This window comes from Ciconia boyciana, chromosome 2, assembly GCF_034638445.1.
Source record: "Ciconia boyciana chromosome 2, ASM3463844v1, whole genome shotgun sequence".
NCBI lineage: Eukaryota > Metazoa > Chordata > Aves > Ciconiiformes > Ciconiidae > Ciconia > Ciconia boyciana.
The window spans coordinates 122,804,004-122,830,823 of NC_132935.1; the positions used below are offsets into that span (position 1 = coordinate 122,804,004).

Genomic DNA, 26,820 nt, shown 5'->3' on the forward strand with positions numbered 1-26,820 from the left:
GATTGCTTCTGGTAAAGGTAGCAAATATACCACACAATCATAATCAGAACTGTCAGGTGTGACAATCTGGTAAGTGAATCCTCAGAGAATTTTGATTGTACACATCTCTTTCAAAGGCACACAGCAAAATCCTCCATTACAAGAGGATGAGACAATGAAAGCCACCTTAAAAAGACTCCAGAGTGAATGGATGTCAGGGGAAGGAGGAGGGAGAAAGAAAAGAGGTGGTCTCTCTTTCACTGTGAATAATCTTTGGTAGATTCACCATCACCAGATATTTCTTTTTCCAGCTAGCAACATTAGCCTCTATAAAAGCAGAAGAGCAGGAAAACTGCACCATCTTTTCTCAACATCAGTATGTTCCCTACTCAGCACAAAGCAATATGCTCTTATTATCATTCTTCCATGCAGCCTTTTATTTTCTACTACTTTCACATACTTAGATATTACTTGCTGTCATACACATTCTGGTTTCAAAAAAGTCCTAGGGGAATATAATTTACATACCTCAATTTAATATAGTTCACATGCAAACAATATGATATGGAACATCATTTAAAATAATGAGCAACATGAAGTAGCACTGAAAATAACAAGAGTTTTAAGCCTTTGTGAGTGAGGTGTTAAAAGCTAATTCATTGAATTTTAGAGATTTTCCACTTTTTAGTAAAGCTTCACAAACATCTCAAGACCACACACCCAGATAAATAGCAACCTATTTGTCAAATTGTCTTAAAACTGATGTTATTCCTTTTGACTAAAGTAGGTAGCTAAAGTTGGTACTCTTAGAAGTTGTTGCAGTTAGGAAATGTATTATAGAATCTATTGGAGTTTTTTGTTTGTTTTTTTTCCTTTCTCTTAGAACTGCAACTTGACCTGCAGCTGAGCCGACCTAACTGTTCACTGTCACTGAAAAGGGCATTCCCCCCATCCCACTGCTTTCCAAATTCAAACTCCTCCTTCCTTCTGCTCTTCCTTCTCTCCTTACTCTCTGGTCAGTTCTGTTCCTCACCCTCTGTTCTGGCTCTGCCACTCATCAAACCCTTTCCACAAGCTGATTCAACTCACTGAAGAGTTCTTCCACCATTCTAGTAATCAATTTTCTGCTATTTTAGTGATTTAAATCAGTTGACCCAACAGTGATGAAAACCAGAGAGAACAGAAGAAGGGGATTCACAGCAGGCCACATGGAGAGAGGGGAAGAGATGGGAGCAGAAACTCCCTCTTTCAACTGTGGGAAGCTAATTTGCTCTGCTGTCTTGGGAAAATTTAGGGTCATGGAGCAAGTGTTTTTTCTTCATGGCTTTTCAGCAGCATTCCTGTATTTAGTGGTCACCGTTTACTGGATGACACATCTCCATCAAAACTTTGCCACGTTTCTGCATCTGCATTCTGTCCACAACAAAATGCTTCTGACCAATAACTGTGCATCTGTTATGACAAGTACCTGTAATTCAGTATATGGCTACCATTGTTTCAGCTATTTTATACCTAAAGGACCTTACTGCAATTTACTTTCATGAATGGTGACCTGCAAGTTCCAACACCTCATCTCTACTAAAACAGCATATGAAAGGAATGTCCACAGTTTGGGTTGCAAAGCAACAGAAAGCCATTGAGAGAAACACATGGATAAAAAAAAAAGGGCTCATTTTTTTCCTATTTTAAAATACAACTTAAAAAGCAGTCTTGTCTGGGAAAAATAAAAATTAAACCCAGCAGCAAGAAAACACTTAAGTACAAACTGCTGGCATACATAAGTTGCTAATACTGCCACAACCTTTCTATATATCCAGAGCACCTAGGAACATGCATCCTTTGAAAGAGAGGCACACAAGGAGATGTCCCATGTTAAGTTTTTCTGGAATTGAATGGACAAAACTCATCCATCGAATTTTTATGGAATTTAAAGTCGTTCATGTGTTACCCTAGCAAACATGTTACCTCTGTAAATTGAGGGAAAAGAGTTGACATGCTGGCTTGCTTCTTCTGGGACTTCTAGCAAGAGTTGAGTTGTGAAAATTATGGTGATTTGACCCATTTTTTTCCAACTCTAAGGCGATACTTATGAGAGATGAGCAAGTAATGGGTAGGCCTCCTGGAGAAGGTAAGACCACCAAGTCCGCCCACAAAGGCACGTCTCGCCCCTAGCCGCACTTACTTTTCTTGGATGCAAGGTGCTTCCTTCAGGGCTGGGGCTGCCTAGGGAGCAAACGGCACTCGGCACACAGCAGCAGCTCCCTGCCCCACAGCAACACCTCGCAGCAGGAACCGGCACAATGGCAGACGACGACCGCTTCACCTCACTTCACCAGGGTGGCCCTGCCTGGGGGGCTGGGACCTGCACTGGAGACAGTCCGAACGAAAGGCACTTGCTCCCTCACTCACGGCCTCCCTCTCCTCTCCCGAGGCGGCTGATAAAGACCTGGGAAGAGGGCGGGAACGTCGGTACCCCCAGGTACCAACCTGTGGGGAGGCAGGCGTGACCCCCTCAAAAGGAGCGGCTGAGGGGAAAGCGCTCGCGCACGGGACCACAGCGGCAGCCTCCGCGCGCCCCCGCCCCGGGCCCCGCCCCCCGACCTCCCAACATCCGGGTTCCTGTCAGCCGCCGCGCCGCCGCCGCCCGCTCCGCGTCTCAGGGAGGCGGTGGGGCTGGGAGGAGGCAGCGAAGATGGCGGCGACGGTAGGGAGAGCCGGTTCCTTCGGCTCCTCTTCATCCGGGCTCGGTTCGGCTGCCGGTTTTTCTTCTCCTTCGTCCGCCGCTGCGGCCACGACCAACAACAACGCGGAGCTGCGGGCAGGCGGCGATGAGGACGATGGGCAGAACCTCTGGTAACCGCCCGCCCCGCCCCGCGGCCGGGGACCGGGGCGCGCGCCGACCGTTACCGCCCTCGCAGCGACTCCTTGCCCTGTGGGGGAGAGGGGGGGAGGGCTGGCTAATCCCCCCTCCTGGCATTCAGTCCCTCTCAGTCAGTGAGCTAAGGGGGGGGGGGGCTCCTCCCCTTGGCGGTGGCAACTCCTGCCCTGCCCCCCGTCCCCCGTGCCTTCCGCCCCCAGGAGGTGGTGAGGGTGGGGGGCCGGGAGGAAGCGGGAGCCCCCTCCTAAGCGTTGTCGTCTCTCGGCGCCAGGTCCTGCATCCTCAGTGAGGTGTCCACGCGCTCCCGCTCTAAGCTGCCTTCGGGGAAGAACGTCCTCCTGCTGGGTGAGGAAAGCATTCTGATCCCCTTCCCCTCCCTGCCGCACGCAGGCTTGCTCCTTAACCCTCTCTTGGGCGTCTGGAGCTTCTCTTGTTTAGTGCCCGAAGGGGGGGGCGGGGGTTGATGGTGGCAAGGTGCTGGCCTCCTCCCTTGCGTGTGTTTGCTTCATTTTGGATATCCAATATCCAGAGATGCTTTAGATATCCCACTCATCATAGGTACCTCGCCATAATACCCTTACTAGCCTTCCCCCACCCTAGTTCTCCAGTTCCTTAGGTAGAGATGGCTTGGAAGGGTAGTTTTTATTGTCTTTCTCCCCCGATGAGTGTTGACTTTGGAGTGCGTGCAGGTCCTTCAAGCTTTTCTGAAAGCTCCCTCGTTCGTGCAGACAGTGCTGATTGCTGGTCCTTACGGTGTGTCATACAAGCACAAAAACTGCTTCCGTGGTCCGTACGGTATCAATGACGGCTGCTCCCTGTTGGCCAGAGGGCGGGGTAGGCTGTATGGGCGTGTTGGTTGTGTCCTGCCCACATGCACCGAGCTTGTCAGCAGCGATATCATCATCAAGTTGTGCAGCAGCATCGTTTACTGCTGTTGGCTTTCATTGTGTTCTGTTATCTCCACCCAGTGCATTAGTCCAACCTTGCGTTTGGCAAGGATTAGGAGTTACAGGATGGGATTTTGATAGGGCGATAATGAGAGATCCAGCTATTATTCAGAGCTGAGGGAAAGAAGAAAAATGGTATGTCAAGCAAAATTAAAAACTTAATGGGGGAGGAGGAGAAATGGATGCTCTCAAATGTGTGTGTGTGTGTGTATTATTGCTTTTACTATTAGTGGGGGTTTTTTTGGCTGAAAGACTATTAAATACTATTGCCAGTAGACAATTTAATGAATCTGAGTGGATGGATTTGTTAACTAGCTGCTTCTTCCCTCCTTTGCCAACCTCCCTGGCCCCAGAAAGAATTGTATGTTAGTATTTGGAAGCATGGTTAAAACCCAGTACAGATATTCATGTGAACTCTATGCACACTGATTCTATGTAGTCTTGTGGTTTGTGCTCTCTTGAGGTTTTTCAAGTTAGGGTTTTTTCCTCCATAATCCTAAAGCAATCACTGTGACCCTTTTCTTCCTGCTTTGATAAGCTGAGTGGTGACTTAAAATGGACTGTGATGGAGAAAACTGTGCAAGGATGATGGGATGGTCTAGTGAACCTGTTACAGGACTTACTACCCCTTTAATTTGTTGCTTTTTATGTTAGGTAATTAAGTAGGACATTGAGATTGGAAGTTCTATAGATATTAAAGAAAGGAAAGATTTTGTAATGATTGACAACTTTTAATGTGATATTTTGAAACTACATTGGATGATTGTCCTTGTTGAAGTTGGAAGATTCTTCTTCAAGCTGTGATTCTTCTCAAGAAGATTACACTCTTGTTTTTCCTCTCTCTTCGTAGTCAGGCAATCCTTAGTACTCAATAACTGGAGACTGTGCTCCCTTCAGAACTAGAGGGGGCACCATAGAATGTTTCCAAACACTCATTTAGTTTGTAATGTTTAATCTGTTGTATAGAAATTTTCTTTTTACCTGTTTATGTAGAGCTTATAGAATGACTTAATGTAACACTTTTTTTTTCTTTTTTGACTGATGCATTTTTTTAAGATGTGCAGATTTGTGTAAGAAATTCTAGTTCTTTCTTAAGAATTGTGTTTTCTAGAAGGATATGGTCCAAGGAAAAAAAAGTTTGGCATGTATTTAGGAAAAAGAGTATCAGATCCGAGGACTGGCCAGTGAGGACCATGGCCATGTACTTTGTGAGAATACCTAATTCATGTCTTACACTTTGCTGTTCACTTGCAAGTCATGATGCTGCTCCTGAAGAATACTGGCACAGGAAAAGGAGAGGTCTTCTGTATTCTCTATTGGACAGATTCAGTATGTGAAGTTCTGTCTCTTCAGGTTCTTGAGCTGTGTGTTTGCAATTTCTGTTATCTCACATTTCCTCTATTTTTAAGCTTTGTTCCTTTAGTTTTGTACTAGCTTTTGTTGTTAATACAGATCACTTCTTGCCATGACTATTTACAGTTTCATCATTCTTTGAATGCTTTTAAGCAGGAGTTGTAAAGCTGACCAGGGTCTTGATGGTTTTCACTCATTTTGTGGTAGGCAAATATTTGCAGGATGAACAGTTTATATTGGTCAAAACTTCCCAGCTGAAACATGATATATAGTGACAAACGAATGCTTATTTTCAATACAAACTGCACTAATAAAAAAATCCCCTAAGCCTCCAACTCACTCCCTTCCCTAAAACCTCATAGAAAAAAACAACCAGAAAAACCCACCACTTAGTGTTCTTTTGTTTGCTAGGACAAGTTTTCTAATTTGCCTACAGCGCTTCTATTTTTCAAACACTGCATATACTTGTATGCCTAGCTGTTCTGGGAACCTGGCTGTGCCTGGCATGCTAATTCTGCTATTCCAGTATTTATTTTTAGCTATGTTAACATCTCATTTTTAAAAACCTGGAAAGCAGTTCAAGGCATCACAGAAATAACTAAAGGAAACTGGAATGCCAAATGTTCATCTCTAGATATGGCACATAGTTTTGTGAAGTGAAGGTTAACATATAATACTGGTAATTCTCTGCTCAAAATTAGCCAAAAAAGATTAATTAACTTACAGTTTTACTTCTCCAAAATTGTTTCACTTGCAGATATTTTTTCAATAACTATTTTTCTGTGAAGACTTTAAACTCTGATTAGAACTGCATGTAGCATAAAAGCATTTTTCTGTTCTTGTATGAACAAATAATAAAAATGCAAGCTTTCCTAAACTTTTCTGTAAGGCAAGTATGCTCTGATTCCTAGCCAGTTCTGTCATAGTGACCATAGCTACCTCATTTAGCAAACTATACCAGCAGAAAATGTAACATGTCCCTGCTTTTTTAAGAACATTGGGCGTTCTCAGTGACATTTCTAGCTACTTTTTGCAGATAGCCAAAGGAGTGTGTTTTTGTTGTTGTGCTGGGGTTTTTTTTTCTTTTTTTCTCCTGGACTGTCTCTTCTGCTCACTTGTGTAATAAAGGTAGCTGATCAGAGGAGATGCTTTTTGTTGAGTGTGATGAGAAAACTGATGCTTATAACTGGGAGCTCTCTTGTTCATTTCCTTCCTGATATAATTATATCTGAACCAGCAAGTGGAATAGAGGGAGCAGCTAAAAAGTCACCATTACAGGTTACAGATGGAATCCATAGTGCTATAGAATGTGTGAAGGCTTGGATTCAGAGACCCAAACTAATAATTTATCCAATAAATTGCAGTACGCATTCAAGCAGTAGTGTTCAAAGTCATTCCAGGCTGCACAAGAAAACAGGCTCCCAGCTTGCAAGTGAACTGAATAGTTGCTTTCTATCTGGCTTTGTATTTCATACATTCCTCTGTCTCTGAAGCATAGTAGAATCTTTGCCTGCAGTTCTAATGATGTCAAACCATCCAGTGACACATGTGCACCTGACTCCAAGTGTCTGTATTGAACACTTAACGCTGCTACTGAATCACTAGCATTTTGGGGGTTTTTTATGCATTTTACCCCACTTGGTTATAAAGGCTTTGAGTTTAGTGGGCAGCAAGTGTTCAACTGCCTTGTGTCCACATTTTCTCTTTACCCCAGACATCTCACTTTTCAGGGCCAGGCCTGTTTGTTTGAATCTTTGAGCTCTGCTCCTGTCCAGTGGCTGTCAGGATGCTTGAGAAGAAGTTTCCACAGTCTACAGCTAATTTACAGGTACACTTTTCTGTGTGTACATGTATCGGGAATGGCTGTTATTGTAGAAAATGGTACATCTTGAAGAGTAGTTTTAGCTTGCTACTTTCTTTCAGTGGACCCATGGAATATAGTGAACTTCAAAATTAAGTTCTGATAAAGCAAATTGTCATGAGAATATATAAAATAAAATCTCTTTGCTTACTTAAGTTTGTACTCAACACTATAAAAATTACTTTTCCACTTTTTTTCCCTATTCAAATAGCTGAAAATTTAGCTGTGATCACTTTGTCATGACAGCTGATGAAATCCTGCTTGTTGATACTGTCCATATTGTTCATCTCAAATGTTTCTTTATTCTCTAGTACTGCAGAAGTTGAGTCAGATAGCTTCTTTTCTTCCTCTTCTTGCAACTACTTCATCTTCTATGGGCGATGAAAGCCTTCCAAATGTAGCCAAGTTTTGTTTCAATCAGCAGAGTTACACTTCTAAAGTGTCAATTGTTTTGATAGGGCATTGACCTAGATAAAATTCTAATTGCTTGTTTTGCAGCTACATTTTTTTAGAACTAAGTAGTACTTCTTTGTAGTGTCCTTTCTGCTATAATACCTTTCCAAAAAGCCAGAATTACATGGATGATGTGTAGTAAAACTTAGAACAGCTCGGGAAGTTCTGAAATTTTTGGATTGCATTTATTTTAATTTGTCTCTGCTTTGCCAGAGGTGCTGATTACTGGATCTATGTCTGAAATAGCTCCAGAGGTGACGAACAGTGAAAGGAAATGTGCTTCTCTGTTCTCCAGGCAGGTTAGTGTCAGGAGCACCGATGAAGATGTCCCTTTGATAGTAACACAGGATTATTCTATTTTGGTAGTGAACCTGGGAAAAATACGCTAGATGACTTACTGCTGTGTTAAAGGAGAAGGCTTGCATTAGAGATGTATGCTGTTCATATTCACTATAGAATTCTCTGCAATATTTGGCTTCCTCTGACTGTGGGTTTCTCCAAGCATAAGTAACACTGTGACTGCTGTACCTGTTTCCACAGTCAGGCCGTGTATTCTTGTGGTGCAGGACTTAACAAACAAAAGGCATGCTGGAACAGTTGTCAACAATCTACTTTCTATCATGCTGTAAAGCAGAAATGCAATTAAGGTGCTCCTCAGAAAAGCTATTTAATTTTTCACTGCCACAAAGATACCAAATTAATCATATGTGAGGGGAAAGACTTATCTGGTGGAGTGAAATAAACTTAGAGGAGAAGTTTTTTGTTCAATGAGTAAATTATAATTTAGTGGCAAGTTATTTGAAGCCTTGATATGACCTGCTTATTGTGAACTTCCATATTGTTTTCAGGGATCCTAGAGAAGGATCTCGTCAGCATAACTAATTTTGTTCTTCAGTTCTCTGAAAGCAAACTAAATTTGGCCTACTCTGATTATTTTGGTCTTGTTCTGCAAAAGGCATTCTTCAATTACTATAGTATGTGTAAGCAAGTCTCTTTCTAATATGTGGCTGTGGAAAAGGCAGTTATTAGCTTGTGAGAAGTGTTTTATCTTGAAAACAGCTGTAGTACACATGCGCTTGGTTCTAGTAGGAAGAAGACTGTTATATCTCCACTCTACTGTTTTAGGATTCAGACATTCCACATGGCATGGAATAGAGATTGCTCTGATTCTGGGAAGGCATCTTTGCCCTATTTGATAACTCAGGTTTGGGTTTGATGACTTTGTGTTATCATATTTAAGTGAGGTGGGTTTTTTCTATTAATAAAAATATTCAGTATTTTATGTTAGAAATATTAGATGTCATGAATTGTTCTGCCCAGAAGCTGTCTTTGTTTTGTAAAAAGTATAAAGCTAGTTCACAAAAATATGCCTTTTTGGGGGGCAGAAGGGGTTAATCAGGACCATTATCTCTAGTTTTGCTTGGCCTTGCTTGAACATATTTTTTTAGACATGACTTGTATAATTCCCACATCAAGCTGAATTTTAATTGATGGTTTTAAAAAGCAAACAAAAAAACTCCATCAAGGAACCAGTAGGATTATAGATTACACATAACTAAGTGCATCCAGGGCTTTTCAAAGAGCTGTTGAAAAAATCAGAGCCCCGGATGGAAGAGGGACAGACCAACAATACTGATGACACAAAAGAAACATTCACCTCTTGCTTCTTTGTCTTGCCCTATTTTAAACACACTTGACACTTTACAGTGGAGAAACAATTTAAATAAAAAGTCAAAAGTCATGTCTGTCCTGGAGATAACACATTGATTGCTCTTCCATGTAAAGACTTCTGTGAGAAGTAAGAAATATCTTGTTTTAAGACAACGGAAAATCTACTTCTGTTTTCATTGTCTAAACTGAAAGAAATGTGGAAATAGCGTGAGTAGTAAATATTTTTAATTTTAAAATGTTTAACTGAAAGTTTAGAGATGTTCTGTAATAGAGAGCCTAAGTTCTCTCTAATGTGATAGTTTATGGTTGAACAGTTTAAGTAGCAGTTCATAGATAAGTGCTTGCTTGCCTGCATCCACAGAAGGCGATTCATTCGCCTCATTGCCCATCCTTCCCATCTATGGGTGACCGTTCTACTAAATTCTGTATTGTAGCAGAACATTTAGTGATACTCCATTTTCTGCTCAGTAAACATACTTTTTGCCTGGAGTAGTGAGAAGGGAGGAGGCTGGGCAGGGTTTTGTATTATGGCTTCCTCTATCTTTAAGGGCAGGAACAAGAAGGACCGTCACCAAACTGTTTTGTAGATAGAGTAGCACCTTGGACAGAGAAGCTTTGAGGAGCAGAACCCCAAACTTGAGGAGCTCATCAGAGGAGTGAAGTGTAGCAGTGTGGGGATAACAATGAAACGGCTTTTGTTTAGTTAAGACTTTCAATTTCGTTAACACGATAGTGAAATACTGTGTGTAAGCAGATTGGTTTGGCTTTGTTTCAACTGCTTCCTAGCCTGACTTTTCTGCAAAATTAAATCTGTTGTCCCTCTTCTACTTGTGTTCAGCTTTGGTGTATAGCACTGCTTGCTGGCAGCATAATTTCTGTTTCCTCACTGTAGTATCAATGTGTAAGTGGAGTTTGATGTAATGGAGAATTTCAGTCCTTTAGGATTTACTCTGGAAAAGGAGGACCTTTTATGTTACTTGCAAAAGAGGGATGCAAAGTCTTAAATTTGCAACAAGCTACTTGATTTTTATTCTACCTTGCAATTCTATATCGAGAATTGTGCTCATGCAAAACCAGAAATGTTTTGCTCTGTGAGCTTACGTACAGAAGTCAATTGTTAATTTGATTATCACACAGTTAGAAATAAAGAAGCTGCTAAAGGATTTTCCATCTCAAAATTTTGGAGGGAAGAGGAGGATGATGACTCTTTTTGAAGGTGCATAAGGCTCTGTTTTATATATTGCTTCAGTAGCATTTAAAAAAAATATCTGTTTTGTAATATTAATATGCAATGAAGTTTAAGTCTGAGGAATATGAAATTTCCCTTTTGTCTGAAATTAAGCAGCATTACTTTTTCATATACTTTAGAGATATCCAGAGACAACAAAAAAGATAAATATGCTTAAATGTCTTAGGGTTTGTAATTTCAAATGCCATATAGTGTGTGTATATATATGTATTGTTATTGAGAAATTATTTTTTTAAAGAAGCACATATACTTTTATATATGTCCCTGGTAGTACTTAACACTAATTGCATTACTATGCTGTACATTATCTATCAAACCTAAAATAGCTAATAGACTTTCATTTCCTCACAAATATTTCCCCCCTCCTCTGGTAGAAAGAAGCTGCTATATGTACTAAAGGCATTACAATAAAATGTTTGAGTTTTGAGAAGTCTTAAAAGCTAGCATTGCATGCACTTAGAATTAACTTGCTAATGAGATTTGTAATAACTACTCAGGAGTTTTAGATAAGCACTGGTTTAAGATTGATTTGTATTTTGATATTCTTGCTGAAGAGTAACTACAAAGCAAAATTATACTGCTGTTCTTTCCCAGCATAACTCGATATATTCAAAGTGTGTTGACTTTTCAGGTGTTTTATATTGAAGACTTTAGGTTGGAAAAAATAAATAAATAACAAGGATACAAATACATTTGCAGCTGTCACAATTTTAAAAGGTATATGCAACACACTAAAAATAGAAAGTAGAGGTAGATGGAACCTCAAGTCTTAGCATGTTTTCTTGGCTAAGGCAGTCATCTTTTCCTTTTTATGATGCATTGTGTGGGCAAAAAGGAGAAAGTCCTCATGTCATGTACAATGGTCCCACTTTTACTTTCTGACAGCTTTTTCCATAATATTGACTCTAATTTGGCTTAAATCTGTTGAGAATGGTGGATCTCCTGTGGAATAGGGCACATTTGGTTAGGCAGCTATCTTGCACCCTTGCAAGGGAGTTGTCCTATTTGTAGACTGCTTGGTTTATGCATTGCTAACTTGTTTTGAACCACTTGTCAGTATTGCTTCTAACCCTTTTCTTTTGGTCTCCAGACCTTTTTGGTCTCCAGATCTTTTTAGTTTCTCTTCTGTCATCTGCAAACTGTACGATTCTCTTCATTTACCTGAGTTATTAATGAAAGTAGTACCAAACCCTTCAAACCCCACTGATGCATCATTCTGGCTTTCTAGTGAATGATGAGCACTGCTCTCTCTGCATGCAGTAACTTGTATGATACAGTTACATATGTCAGTGATCCACCTACCTGATCTTGGTGTTTTGAAATGGGTGGATATTTGCTAAGGAGAAGGGAGTAGAGAATCTTCTTCACAGAACAGATTAAAATTAACTAATTCCATAATGGAAGGCTGAAATGACTACTGTGCATACATATGTGTCCAAAGGTACTAGTTTTACATCAAATCAACTTGTCTTATGCTGTACTGATAAAATTTCTTTCTGTGTAGGCTCTGAAGATAATTACTGGAAAACTTGAGGAGTGAAAATAAAAGTCCAGCTCTTATTTTGCCATAAGACATTACCTTAACAGTACTGAACTTCAGTTTACTTCAGGCCTTTGGAAATACAGGAGTGGGGAGGAAACCACACAACACACAGCCATGATAAGGGGCTTGTGGGACATATATTTCAAGTTTGCCTATATTGTTTAGCATGGGCACTTTCAAACAATAAAGTTGCATAGATATTAGCATTTGTGTAAGTATGTTTTAGTTTAGACTGCTTAAGTGTATCTTTTGTCATGTTTAGAACTTTTTATAACCACAGATGTTTCTTAGACTTCAGTTGCAGCTACTTTTGTTAAGAACTGGCAGAGGTACTTTGCAGAAGATGCTAAACTTTCCCAATGCAAACAAGTTGTAATCTTTATTGTCACCTATGTGAAACAAACTAGTATGCAAGAGAACTTAGAGGTCAGCTGTTCTGAGAAACTAGGAAAGCTGTTCAGTGCAACCCCTCTTTAAAAGGAATAACAAGTCTTGTTTTGTCTCGCCTTTTGAGCCTTCTCCTGGCACAAATTAATTGAAGATGCCTATTCAAAAAGGTAAAATAATAGAATGAATCATACAGAAATTGTTGGCAAAAATAATAGCAACTTCAGCAGCATAACATGTCAGTGCAGCAGCTCTTAATAAAGTCTCCCCAGTTATTTGTAGATGACCAATTTAAGAAGCTTGGGTAAGTACTTGGGTGAGGGCAGAGGAGAAATTGTAATTCATCTCTGGTAAAGAAGCTTGAATTCTTCACTTCTTGGGCAGAACTTTTATTTAAAAGAATATTCTCACAAGAAGAGGAAAAACTTGGTGTATGAATAGAAAATAATTTTAAATAAACATTGGAAAGCACAGCTGTAATTGTTTTCTTAGGTGCATCTTGATTTAATAAAGTTAAGGACCTAGCAAACAAACTCTTAAATGTTGAAAAAGCTAAACTGATACAACTTCATTTTTCACAACTTTTCTACACTTACCCAGATCTTAAACTTCAGTTCTGGTCTTATTTTTCTCTCTGTTTTTTGGGGTGGTTTTTTTGTTTTTAATGCCTTTTATTCCATTGAGTAAAATCCCCTGCACTACTTAGAGTAAACAATCTTATGCTTTCTGGTAGCTTCTAGACTATTAGTGAAATCTGAACCTGAAGCTGAACTCTAAATTGAAGACTTCATGCTGTAATCTTGGGAAAGATATGTTGAGTGAATTCAAAATCGGTCTAGCAAAGTATGATTTTTCTGCTCTTTTCTGTAGTTATATCTGTAGTCTTTTTAATGTAGCCATAATATTGTCTGTAAGATCATGGTCAATTCCCTTTAAAGGGAAGACTTCATCATTGCATTTAGCAGTGAAAATTACTGTCCTTGAACTCTTTTCTTTGTTATGTAGTTAAAAGCAAGTGTTTATACTCTCCCTGTATAGGAGAGCCTTGGGAAGAAAAATGTTCTGTTCGGCATGAAACTGATAAGGTGCTTCTTAGGAACCTGGTTTTGATCTTATTTTATAACTTGTGAGTGAGTTCCAATAATTTTCTAATGTCTAACTGTTGTGTGCCCATTGTACTGCCAAATTAGAGTGGCAAAACCCCGCTTCATGTCCAAATTCAGCTTGGTTACTCTTTCAGACTGGAAAAACTGCACGTGAAGCTGGAAAAACTGCACATTAAGTTTTCCAGCTCTGGGACACATGGTAACAAATAGAAGCTTTTCAAGAAGAATCTCTGGAAACAGTTGAGGTGTTTACACTGTACTTATGCTGTAAGGTTCACTGGTTATCCAAACTCCCTTTGGAGGGGAGAGAATAGGAGTGAATCGATTTGGATTGCAGGCTTGTCACTGTGTACCCAAATACACATGTATTGTAAGGCAATGGGCTTACTGTTTGTCACCCCTCTGTAAGGTTTCTTTAGACCTGTAACAGAGAAAAAGATTCAAAGAAACCAAGCCATAAAAGCTAAGGAAACAGATCTGCCTTACTGAGCCTGGTGTTGTGTGCGGTTTGATATGAGAGAGTTCTAAATAGTATTTTTCTGATTGTAAGATGAGCTTACTGTGGCTTGAACTCTACTTTGGAAAGACTTTGTTACTGCTTTGGTTGCAGTTGAAAGACTGAAATTGTTTGAGGTGTTTAACTACTCCTTAAGGTACCTTTTTAAAGATTTGTATAAGAGCCTATTTTAGATAGGATAGTTAGTGGCCAAATTGCATTTATTAATACTTAGAAATAAGATTTTAAGCTGAGGCATGCACTCTGAACAGATGGATGAGTTGGGCAAAGCCTGCTATATTTCAAAACTCTAATGAGCTCAATCACTCTGTTAGTATGTGGTTTCCTTCTTGCCCTAGGTGATTTTTAATATATAACTGTGATTAAAGATTGAATGGTATCTAACTTCTGTCTCTCCAGGTGAAGATGGAGCAGGTAAAACTAGTTTAATAGGAAAAATTCAAGGAATAGAGGAATACAAAAAAGGAAGAGGAATGGAGTATTTGTATTTAAATGTGCATGATGAAGATCGAGATGGTAAGTTTGTATTTCTAATAATATCTTAAACCATTTTGAAAACAATGATTCAGTAGTGTGATATTTGGAATGACAGAGGGATGTTTTTCTGTCTTTATAATTTGCAGGAGTCCAGCTTAGGCCATGAGTGATTTGTATCATGAGGAAGTTTCTGGGTGTAATTCCTTTAGTAGATACCATGAATGACCTCTTAAGTGGTAGAGGAGGAAAGGAACCAGTCAAAAGAAAAGGCTGAAAAGAAAAGACCAGGGAAGCAGTCTTAGCTGCAACATTCTGAATGGATGGTATGCAAAAGTGTATTCCTCAGGCCTAGAGGAAAAGGTGCCTAGGCTCTTATCTTGCATCTCGATTATTGTAGCATGTATTTATCTTTTTGAACGTACAGAGAAAGCTTTGTCTTGGTGGTATCAGAATCTGCAAGACTAGTATTGATGGTTAGGAAAATGTGCACAGTGCTAAAGGAGATTTTTAAAAACAAACAACAACAAAAAACCCCAAACCACCAACCCAAAAATTTGAAGGAAGGAGAAAGTGAAGTAGAAGCTGTGTTTCAACTGGCTTGAGTTGGCTTATGGCTAGAAGGTAAAAAAGATGTTTAAGATCCAGACCGCAAATACCTGCAGCTATAGAATGGATAATTGATGCTTATATATAGGGAACCAAGGGGAGGAGTACGACCAGGCACTGTAGAGGTGCAATGAATTATCTAGAGGCAATACTTACAGGGAGTAGGCTGTGAATGAGGACATACTGGGAGCTGTGGGGGAAAAAATGGGAACTCTTGTCCATGCTATAAGAACAAATATAGATAGAAGGAGAACCAGAAGAAGTTGGCTTCCCCCCCCCCCCTTGAAATCATCTGCTTTTCTGACTTCCATGTCTGGCGATTGGTCTCAAAGATGACTTGACCAGGGTTAATAGGATTGGGAGTTTGGTCTAAATGTCTTCCTCAGAACTTCTGTAACGAGTAATAAAAACTTACCTGAAGGCAAAATGTAATTATATTAAGCTATCTAATTTTGAATCACCAGCTCTTCCTTTACCACAGAAATGTCCCTGAATATTGGAGTATGGTGTTTTGGAGGGGGAAAAAAAAAAGAGTGGGATGGTCTATTTGTATGGTGATTGTCCTTTTGCAAATCTGAATAATTTGCCTGCTATCTGAATCTGAATTCTTGCCTGCTAACTCCATCTAAATCATGAAAAATTTGCAGTTCTACTCCAGTTTTCTGAAGGGCGGAGGTACGTTCTGTTCTTTAAGAGTTATATAGGCGTATCACATTGGAGTTTTTAAGGGGAGATGGCAGTCCTTGCAGCTGAGCAGACCAAGGACTGGGAAGGGATGGCTGAATTCACCCAATTCCCCCCTTCTAAGTTGCATCTTGAAGAAAACACTTTCCCTCTCTAAAATGGTGAACATTAATTTTGGAAATGTTGAGTGCTATCTCTGGAGTCTCACTTTCAGGTAATGTATTTAAGATCTTCAGTTATCAGCCATTAAACATCAGGGTTTGGAAGAGGAGGGGGGGTCTCCACAAGCTGCAGTCTGCTGTGTAGTTATGTATGTTCAATTGACTGATAAAACATGTCATCTGCTTTCTTCCTTGTATTTTACATGTCTAAAGAAGATTTAATAGCCATTATGTAGTGGACTGTTTCAAGTAAGTCTCATAAAATGTTTTTCCTTTTTTTGTAGACCAAACAAGATGTAATGTATGGATTTTGGATGGTGACCTGTATCACAAAGGTCTTCTTAAATTTGCAATGGAGGCAAGCTCTCTAAAGGACACTCTAATTATGTTGGTAGTAGACATGTCTAGGCCTTGGACTGCACTGGATTCTTTGCAGAAATGGGCAAGTGTTGTAAGAGAACATATTGACAAGTTAAAAATTCCTCCTGAAGAAATGAAAGAAATGGAACAAAAGTGTGAGTATTCTGCAAATACGTAGGAATCCATTTAAATCAAATGAGCTTAATGCTTTCTGCACCATTTAATCTCTCCATTGCAGTCTTCTTAATTCTTGGAAATGTTACTTAAAATTAGGAGTTATCAAGCAAGTCAAGCTTCAGATAAGTCTCAAGTAGCTATACAAAAAATACTAGTATATCTTTCTAACAGAAGTACCTTATTTGGGGGGGGTGGGGGGGAAGCTTTCAGAATGAACACAGCTGGGTTGAATTTACAATCTTGCTTCTTACAGATTTTTCTAGATAAGATTCTCCCAAGTGAAAAAAAACTTACTAGCTTTCAATTTTATTTTATTTACTTATTTTTAAGGCAAATCGCTGCATCAGCTTCTTAACTGTTCCTGTAATTAGTGAGTCTAGAGAATTTGAGACCTGTTCCCTGCCTACCAAAAGTGTAAATGTTGAAAGGATTAATGACAGCATGGTAATGTCTGGGCCCTTTCTACTTGAGTTTTATCATGATTATTATTGACACTCATGCAGCTATATGTTTGTTTTGGCATGGATATGATATAGCTCTGTCAGTGTCTTGTCTTTTTAGTTTTAAACATGCAGAACACACAGATTTTGCAGGATTCCTTGAATTATCTGACTGAACTCACTAACATCATAGTTCCATATTACTTTTGGGTAGCCACCGTATTTCCCTTGGGGTACAAAAACATAAGCCTTTCCCATTCATCTCTCAGTGAATTACTAGAAGGAAGAGCATTTGAGAAAGCTGTGTGTTAAGATCAAATAGCATGATTAAGCTTTGTTTATAAGTCTGAAGTTGCTCTCTGGAACTGGTACGTTCTTAAGCAACTGCCTGCCAGATTGCTGAATAGCTTTTTCAGAAATGCAGGTTGTAGCCATGCTGTGATAAAGTAGCCCTTAAGGTGACAGTTGTAGGTACTCTGGAATGGGGAGGTGTGTGTGTTCTGTTTATTCTTAAGAGAGATTCTTCTAAGGGAAGTATCATCCTTGAGAATCCTATCTTCCACAAGAACTTGTTTAGGAGGGAGGAGCTGACCTCTTTTGGGTGTGGTTTTTGGTTTGGTTTTGGTTGGGGGGGGGTGGGGGGGTGGGTGTTAGTGTGTGTGTGCGTTAAACACCCCACCAAACAGTTTCAGGGTAGGATTTTACTGGATGAAAGTAGTAAGGACACAGTATCTCTGTTATAAAAAATTTGCTTCTTTACTGACTGAGTGACCAGAATAGTGAAACTCCACAAAATCCAGAAAATTTAACTGATGAAGTGACTCAAGAAAAGCAGCCACTCATTAAAAGTTTTGTCTGCTCTCTTGTTCTTTTATCATCTTGTCTAATTCTTACAGATATTGATGGTCTGCCTGTTGGGTATGATAGGAGCCTTGGGCACAATCCACATATGACTGGAAGCTGGTTTTGTTTCAAACCTCCTGTGATGTGGCTTCATGCATTGGTAGGCGAGCAGCAGCTTGACACTGCCAAAAGGAGGAAGGAGGAATCTTGCTTGCCTGACTTTAGGCTACATGGTCCTGTTTTATTCTTGTGTCAGGCTCAGTGCTCCTGAGAGGCTCCTGTGAGCTGATTTAACCTGCTAAGAGGACTGAAATCTACTGAGGGTTTGTGTCTGTAGTTTTCTGGAGGTGTGCTGCTGTGTTTGTTCTAGCAACTTAACTCCACTCAAAGACAGACCCTGTGAGGACTAAAACTGGTATGGGAAGGCATTAGGGGGTACCCAGCAGCTGTGTGTGAAGGGTTGGAACAGCTCTTTCTGTTACTGAATTCAGCTGTGTCTAATGAAGCCTTGTGGCCTGGTCATCTTAATTGTGCCTCTAAGGAAGACTTGAGATTGTATTCCACAGTCTTTGAGCTGTGATATACTACATCAATCCTCCTTTTTACTGTTTTCTGTACTTCTATAAAAATTATTGTCATGCTCATACAATGGGGATTTTAGGAATCCACTGGAGGACTTCTAGCACTGGAGTAGTGTGATTTTTATTTTAGCATGCAATTATCCCAGAACAGACAGGATGCTGTGTAGGAAAGATTCCCTTGAGTGGCTGGCATATCTTGGTGAGAACTCTGGGTTTAAAACACAGTCAATTTGGGAGGCTCTCAGAAGCTCTCAGACCAGACAGAAGTAGCAGCATTCCCTGAGTAAGAGCCTGAGTTGACTGTTCTAGTAGAGATGATAATCTGTGCATGTGCTTTTTGTTATTGTGAACTCCAAGATCTATAGAAAAGTTGAATAATCTTGGCCTAATACATATTTTTCTCTAGGGTCTTGCTCTGTTAATTCAACTCATGCTTTTCTAGGTATTAACTCGGAGGGCTTCAGTCAGTTTAGTGAAGGTAGTGGTGGATTACCATAAATTAGGACAAAGCAGTGAGAAGGTACTGGAGTAGTTGGCTGTTCGTGTGCACAATGCAGCTGAATTGTCTTGCTGTGTGATTTTTTTTTTTTTTTTTTTGGCTGAATCAGGATGTGCTACTCATGGAAAAGTAATCAGTGGTGGGGGTTGTAGAATCCTGTTTCTGCTGTGTGAAACAGGACACGTGATGTGAAAGGTACAGATGTTTTATGCCTAATATTGCATTCCTGACTGTAGGAATAGTAAGTGACTGTAGAGGCTTTGGTGTATGCATCGGAACCTGACAAGAGAGTTACACTTGTAACTTTATCTTTTTTTCTAATTCTTGTTATATTATGACTTACCCTCCTTGCTAAATTTTAAAGTAGTATCTGATCTATTGTAAAAGCATACCAAATATTTAATACACTATTAACTAATTATAAAGCTAGTTAATAACTAATGTTTGTGTATTCTATTCTTTTTGCTTATTACTACTGTAGATTCACTGTACAGAGAGAAAGAGAAGTGTGGACAAAGAGTTTTTAGGTAAAACTTGGTATATGGTAGCAGCTAAGCAATATGAGTAAGGCATAATTGTGTTTATTCTAGCAAACTGTTCCATTAATTTTGCCAAGAAGAATGCAAGGAAACTTAAGTCCTTTAGGAAATGTATCAAGCAATAATAGTTAACAGTAACTGCCTAGTGGTTCCACAATGATAAAATAAGAATGGGTTAATGCTGTCCCTGTGGACTGTTTCATCTGATCATGTTCTGGCTGCTGATAAAGCAGATCTCAAAGTTACTAGTTCTCTCTTGTGCTGTACAGAGCAAACAAATAGTCAGCACTTGGTGCATGCTCAATTTTTTCAACATAAAGAAGCGGAAGTACTATACAATCAACAGTGCTAGAGATCAATGACAGTGGGAATCATTGTTGAAATAATAAGTAGCTGATCTTTTAATGTAACTTTTTTTACTTTCAGTGGTAAGAGACTTCCAGGAATATATAGAACCAGGCGAGGATTTTCCAGCTTCTCCACAGAGAAGAAATACTTCATTACAGGAAGACAAAGATGACAGTGTGATTTTACCCCTTGGTGCAGATACACTAACATGTAACTTAGGCATTCCAGTAGTAGTAGTTTGTACAAAGGTTTGTTTCACATTTTAGGTTTTTTGTATATTTTATTTAAGTAACTCTGTCAATTGTGGATTCGGGGTGGGAAGCACATGGTTCTCAAGTCATTCTGAATACCTTGCATAAGAATTCTTTAAAAATGTTTAATGTTGAAGGTTGGATATTTTCTGGAAGCCCTGACTGCATGTAGTTTGGGAGTAGTTTTTCCTTTAGTTATACCAGTTTTAAAGGAATTAAGGAGTACCTCAGACCTGGTTTTGTTCATAGAAGTGAGCTAGCCAGTAAGCAACTAGAATTCCCCTTGATCTCCACAGTCCTCCTTATTCTGCAAATAGTGTTTTGGTAGGGTTTGGGTTTTTTTAATATTTCTGATCTTTTTGTGAAGATGAATATATTTGAAGGTTCTAGTTAGTAAAGTGCTGCTCTATTAACTTTCCTCAGTTCCTAGGGTGTTTCTGTGATCTGTTTTGGTTTCTCTTAGATATGTAACCATATTCTTAGCCTAAAGAAAAAATGGTGTGGTTCTCTTGTGGCTGTTTTTTGTTTTGGTGTTTTGTTTTGTCTTTTTTCCCCCTGGCTCTTCAGTTCTCATTGGCATTAAGCATACTGCATCCGCAGCCTCTGCTGGCCCACAGTGAAAGAATAAACCTTTTGATACATACGCTGTTCCTTCACTGGAAGGCTAACCCTCTCATTTGAAAAGCACCTTTATTCTCACCTGCTAGCTCTCTGTTACTCTTCTTTCCCTGCCCCCCCCCCGCCTTTTTTTTTTCTGCTTCCATATTTCTTGCTTTTGCCTCCCTGTGCAAAGGGCTAGTTACTACTGGATAAAAACTACTATGTCCTGTAATACCAGCATGAAAAACAAACAAACAAAAAAACATTGTGCAAAAAATGGTGGTGTCATTTGGTGGGTCAGTCTTCAAAAGAGAGTTTGAGTTATTGCATTGGAGGGGGGCAGGGGGAGTGAATGAAAAATGGCAATCAGTTTAACTCCCAGGTTAATGCTGACTGCAGTACATGCACATCAAGTTATATACTATGTAAAAAAAAAAAAAATAAATAAATTGTTCAGTTATGCTTCTAAACTATCTCCGCAGGTTTTTGTTTTTCCCTGCACCACCCACCCCACTCCATCCCCCTTGCCCAGTTGTGAACTGGATGTGTAGCAGCACTGCTATTTCAACAGACAACTGAAAGTAGCATATTAATTTTGTGTTTATCTTGACAGTGTGATGCCATCAGTGTTCTGGAAAAAGAGCATGACTACAGAGATGAACACTTCGACTTCATTCAGTCACATATCAGACGGTTCTGCTTACAATGTATCCTTTAACACATCATAAAGATGATAATGACTCAAATCTTGGCATTAATTATGACCAGTTTAAAAGAATATTTGCATCTGTACCAAAGTAGTAACTCCTTTACTGTAGCTGGCAGTCTGCTTCAGCTACCCCCTAAGACAATGTTGAGTTAAACTTTTCTGTTTTCTCTTTTTTTTTTAACAGAGCTGCAAGAGTCTAGCATGTCCCCTTACCATGAATTTTTTACTTGCCTTCATTTCCATATTTAGGAGCCAGTTTGCAATCAGACATCTTAGCTGACAAGATCCCTAAAATAATAACAACAAGATAACTTATTGATCTTGCTTGAGATGCACATAAGGCATGTTATTCTTTTTGACCCAAATATGCAGTCTCTTCAGTGTTCAGTTATTCCCCAGGATGAGGTGATGAGGGAAGGAAAGAAGTGTGAATTGCTGTAGGAAAGATCCACTGGCTTCTCTTGTGTTGGTGCAGAGGCAACGCACATAAGCTGTCACTGTGCTATTATTATTTTTAAACTTCTTTTTTTCTAAAAGAAGAGTATATAAAATACTGTTTAGTGTTGTTTAGTCAGCTAGACGTGCTGAGATCTAGATTTCAGATGCCAGTAATATGCCTACATTGTGTCGTTGTCATTTATCCTGTGGTAAAGGGAAGTTTAAATGCTATTGGAGAGACAGCAGTTAACAGATGGAAAAGTTAGTTCAAGAACCTGAGACCTCAGTTGAGTACCAAGATGGCATTTCCTTCAAAAGGTTTCCAAGACCTAATTTTTCAAAATGGAATTATGGGTATTTGTAATAAGTCTTGTGGATGGAAGAAGAATATGAAAGATAGTAGGAATTAGTCTCTGTGATTGTATATGCCATGTGCAACTTGGAATTCTATTCTAAACTTCACTGAATGGGAATCAGATCCCATTATATAACTTTCTTCTAGAATTTGAATTGCATGCATGTAGAAATAAATGACGGGGCTTGGCATTTTTATAATCCCAAAGTAAAAATTACTCAAAAGTTCCCTGGCTGCTTTTATTAATCCTGTGCATAAGCTGTGTTAATTTGATACTGAACCACGCTGGAATACTAAGCACTCTCTTGGTCTTTTAGTAACTGATGTACAGCACAACTCATTTGCCTTAATTTTGTTTAAAAGCAGATCACTGTATAATGTAAGAACTTGCTCCCCTCATTTAAAAACTCAGGTGGGGAAGTGAAAGATCTTTGCCATTTTTGAAGCTACTAGTGTTAGTGCTGTAGTCTGTGTTGCAGGATGTGATAACAACAAGATATAAGGATATGGCATGAAAATTTTTGTTCACTAAAAGCAGAAGACAGTTTTGAAGGCATCATAGTGAAACCACTGGTATTGTGGGCTTTGAAACTGAGAGGAGCCTGTACTTTACTCTAAAAGCAATAGCTGACTAGAATAGTTGGACTAAAACAAATGCAGAAAGAAAGATTTAAATTGCTAAATAGCTTATTTCAGAAATCAAGTGTGGAAAGTTGTTTGACCTATTTAATTTTGTATTCCCCCTCTAAATTCTACAAAGTAGATAACCTTTAAACTAACAAAAAAGGGTCACATTAGCATCTCTTACTAACCACTAAACTGAGTTTTCTTTAACAAGCTTATTCAGATGGGGCAGCACTTATTTACACTTCAGTAAAGGAGAACAAAAACATTGATTTAGTTTATAAATATATAGTTCAGAAGTTGTATGGATTTCCTTTCAATGTTCCAGCTGTTGTTGTGGAAAAAGATGCAGTATTTATGTAAGTTATCTGCATTATTATGTCTATATGACTGCAAAATCTATTTTTACGAGACTGTAAAACAGCATTTATAGCCTTTTTTGTTTATGCTTTTTAAAGATCCATTTAACACTCCCATGAGTTGGAGTTTGGTGAGTGCCAGTGGATTGAGATTACAAATACTCACTGCCCCAAAGAGAAATGTTAAACCCAGAGATTTTGCTCTTCTCTGTTACAATGAACCAATCTCTAACTAGTTGTACTAGTCAATAACTAGCTTGCACAGCAGAGTGGGAGCTATGACAACTTTCCTGGCTTTCAGTTCTGTGCAGTTCAGGATTGCATACAAGAATAACCTGAAGTAACAATAGAATTTAAAGCCAAATAATCCTTTATCTAGTCCTGCAGGTTGGGATAATGACAAGAAGATAGGAATATTGCACGAGAACTTTCAGACACTAAAAGCAGAAGACAGTTTTGAAGATATCATAACAAAACCACCAGTCAGAAAGGTAGAGATGTTTTGGCATTCAACTTCTTATCTGTTTATTTACCTGTCAGTTTTTCAACTGTTTCTCTTTCTTTGAGACTTTGCTTCCAGTTTATCATAAGAGTGTGATAAACCATGTGGTTTTTTTCTTATTTTGTCTTTTTATTTTGTTCTTACAGTTCTTCTTTAGTTATCAAAAAAATCATTATATATTTTTGTTCTGTATAGCTTTTCTCCAGTTTACACTGGTTTTTTTTCTGCTGCTGTTACATCGTTCAAAACTATGAATATACCTGTTCTGCTGTCGTGGTTTAGCCCCAGCCGGCAACTAAGCACCACACAGCCGCTCGCTCACTCCCCCCCGCGGTGGGATGGGGGAGAGAATCAGAAGAGTAAAAGTGAGAAAACTCGTGGGTTGAGATAAAGACAGTTTAATAGGGAAAGCAAAAGCTACGCATGCAAGCAAAGCAAAACAAGGAACTCATTCACTCCTTCCCATGGGCAGGCAGGTGTTCAGCCATCTCCAGGAAAGCAGGGCTCCATCACGCGTAATGGTTACTTAGGAAGACAAACGCCATCACTCCGAATGTTCCCCCCTTCCTTCTTCTTCCCCAGCTTTATATACTGAGCATGACGTCATATGGTATGGAATAGCCCTTTGGTCAGTTTGGATCAACTACCTTGGCTGTGTCCCCTCCCAACTTCTTCTGCACCTGGCAGAGCATGGGAAGCTGAAAAGTCCTTGACTGGTGCAGCAACAACTAAAACATCTCTGTATTATCAACACTGTTTTCAGCACAAATTCAAAACATAGCCCCATACCAGCCACTATAAAGAAAATGAACTCTATATCTCAGCTGAAACCAGGACATCTGCTTTTAATACATATTTGGTACTGAAAAGTCTGTGTCGTTTAACTGCTGGTCAGGTTGAGTTAGTATTTTTTAAGAACACTCCATTTTGCTCCAAGTTGCTCATAACTTCATAATGCTTTCTGTTTCTGTTGGAGTATTTAAAATAAGAAAGCTTGAGACGGTGTAAAATCAAAAATAAACACGTGAAAACGTGTTCTACATATATTCAGTATATTTTCTCTCTTGTACTATTTAACAAAAGGCTTTGATAGAACTACCTGAATACCCATGTGGGACTGTTGAACAAAATGCCAGCAGCAGTGGGCCCCATGCACACAGAAGTTATTGAAGGCAAATATTTCTATGGCTTTTTCTAACAAAGCTAAGAATTTGGGACTGATCATATTTCCAAGTGCAAATTATTTGAGCTGAGAAAACTAATACTATGTCCTTTCTGCAATCTTTAGGGAAAAAATCAAGACATATGTAGTAGTATATTATTAAATCATAAGTGTCCAAGGAAAATATAACTGACAATTTTTTTGCATGCTTATAAACTTCAGGCCTGGATTATAAAGTTTAATATTGATATTTGCCGTGCTTGTTTTGGTAAAGATTTTGTGGTGAGCTTGTTTGGAGGGAAGGTGCTTGTGATTTGATGCATAGACCTGGGATCTAAGATCTCTCTGTCCAGTTCATATACAAGTCTGATGCAACGCAGGTGCAGAGTCACTTTTGCCATAATACCAAGGTTGGGCCTCGATAAGTTAACAGAGACATGAGCATGCTGCGGAGTGTGTGCATATATGAACATTTCTTACAGATACTGAGATCTATTTCACTTCTAATTAATTTAGCTTAAGTGGAATCATGAGGTAGCAGTCTTAAATATAGAAAATGTGGTCTGCAGTCAACATAGTGCTTTATATATTTACTTCATTGTTGAATGCCTTTGTCATATTCATGGGGAAGTATAAAAGGAAATAAATTCCTTTCTTTTAGTCAAAATCATGTTAATGTTTTTGTATTGCAGTTTGTTCATGAAAAAGAAATTGTAGCAGAAGATGACCAAGTGTTTCTTATGAAGCAGCAGGTAATTTTCTGGCTATAAAACAAGCAGCCAGTGTTTCATTTAACAACATTCTCAATGCAAATTTGGGGTTGTATTCTTAAGTCACTATCTAACACTACATGGGTTTGTTTTTTGCAGTCACAGTTGGCGAAACAACCACCTACTGCTGCAGGAAGGCCAGTGGTTAGTAATAAAAATTTTAAATATCACCACACAAAAATTATTCACTTTCGTACATTTAGAGGGTTGCTTGCTTTAACTGCACTACCAAATATTCTTTGATCTAATTTTTTTAAACTAATAGTGTTTAAAGACTACATCATATACTGCTCTAAAACTATGACACTTCTTCACAGCTAGTCATGACAGCTTGTATTGACAGCAAGAGATAAATGTCATGGCTTTACTTCTCATATGTTAGAATGCATTTAAGCAGTTAGTTGACTCCCCTTTCTGTCCCAAGAGTGTGCCAGGGAGCAAACTATGTTGGCTGAATTGCCTTGATAAGTTTTATATCCTAAATTTGGCACTATCTCTCCAGGAATATTAAGATTCTGGCATAAAATTAAGGTCAAATGAAAACTATGACATAATCTACATTTAAAATACAAATAAAATAACTAAAAACTAAACTTGTTAGTTTAGTTTAATGGGGAGCATGTGATCTCATAAAGGTAGTTTCACTTTTTTAGATGAACTGCAATTTTGCAGAAACATGACTTGTTATCCTTGAAGTAATGAATAATGCTTTTTCTCCTGGGCTGCATTTAGTCCTTTCCACACTATTGGTGGTATGTGGTGTCTTTCCAAGGAATTTGGTGTAGTTCCTCTGTGATCTAATCAGTAGTACCTCTGACTGTAATGAAAACTGCACTGAGTAACAGATGGATTTTCAAGTTTCTCATTGACATAAAATGAAAAGCTTCATTACTGCTTTTGTTGCACCAAAGTTAATATTTGTCAATGTTATACAAATGAAAAAAAAAAAACCCACACACCAAAAAAAAACAAAGTTGTACACAATCATCAAAATCTAATCCTGTGTCATTTCGGTTGCAGGGGATACCACATTATTAAAAAAAAAGATTAGGAGCTGTGAGAACAAGATGCTTCACTTCACTTCATGTACTCTTACACTGCATGATTTCATTCTATAGAAGATTGACTTGTTCGGCTTTGGAATTTTTTTCTTTTTTTATAGGACGCCTCTCCAAGAGTTCCTGGAGGATCTCCCAGGACACCAAATAGATCTGTAACATCAAACGTTGCCAGTGTTACACCTATCCCTACTGGGTCAAAAAAAATTGATCCGAATATGAAAGGTACCTTTTCTTATGAGAGCACAAATGCAGCTGGGGAAGTAAAATAGCTGCTTTGTCTGCTTTCTTTAATATGCTTATTTAGATTGACTAACACACAAAATCAGTATT

General features: G+C 38.9%; 2 protein-coding genes across 2 annotated transcripts in view; one reads left to right on the top strand and one right to left on the bottom strand.

The window, feature by feature from the left end:
- Positions 1–2,555, bottom strand: part of CNOT10 (CCR4-NOT transcription complex subunit 10) — a 64,687-nt gene extending 62,132 nt beyond the window's left edge. Inside the window, exon 1 of the mRNA XM_072853916.1 lies at positions 2,162–2,555. The gene's annotated coding sequence lies outside the window, so the exon portion shown is untranslated. The remainder of the gene's footprint in view (positions 1–2,161) is intronic.
- Positions 2,556–2,589: 34 nt separating this feature from the next.
- Positions 2,590–26,820, top strand: part of DYNC1LI1 (dynein cytoplasmic 1 light intermediate chain 1) — a 29,048-nt gene continuing 4,817 nt past the window's right edge. The window contains exons 1-11 of the mRNA XM_072853917.1: positions 2,590–2,832; positions 3,129–3,202; positions 14,344–14,460; positions 16,157–16,387; positions 19,738–19,907; positions 21,124–21,217; positions 22,860–22,995; positions 23,375–23,486; positions 25,352–25,411; positions 25,529–25,573; positions 26,592–26,712. Coding sequence (XP_072710018.1) covers positions 2,672–2,832; positions 3,129–3,202; positions 14,344–14,460; positions 16,157–16,387; positions 19,738–19,907; positions 21,124–21,217; positions 22,860–22,995; positions 23,375–23,486; positions 25,352–25,411; positions 25,529–25,573; positions 26,592–26,712 — 1,321 coding nt within the window. The 5' untranslated portion in view covers positions 2,590–2,671. The remainder of the gene's footprint in view (positions 2,833–3,128; positions 3,203–14,343; positions 14,461–16,156; positions 16,388–19,737; positions 19,908–21,123; positions 21,218–22,859; positions 22,996–23,374; positions 23,487–25,351; positions 25,412–25,528; positions 25,574–26,591; positions 26,713–26,820) is intronic.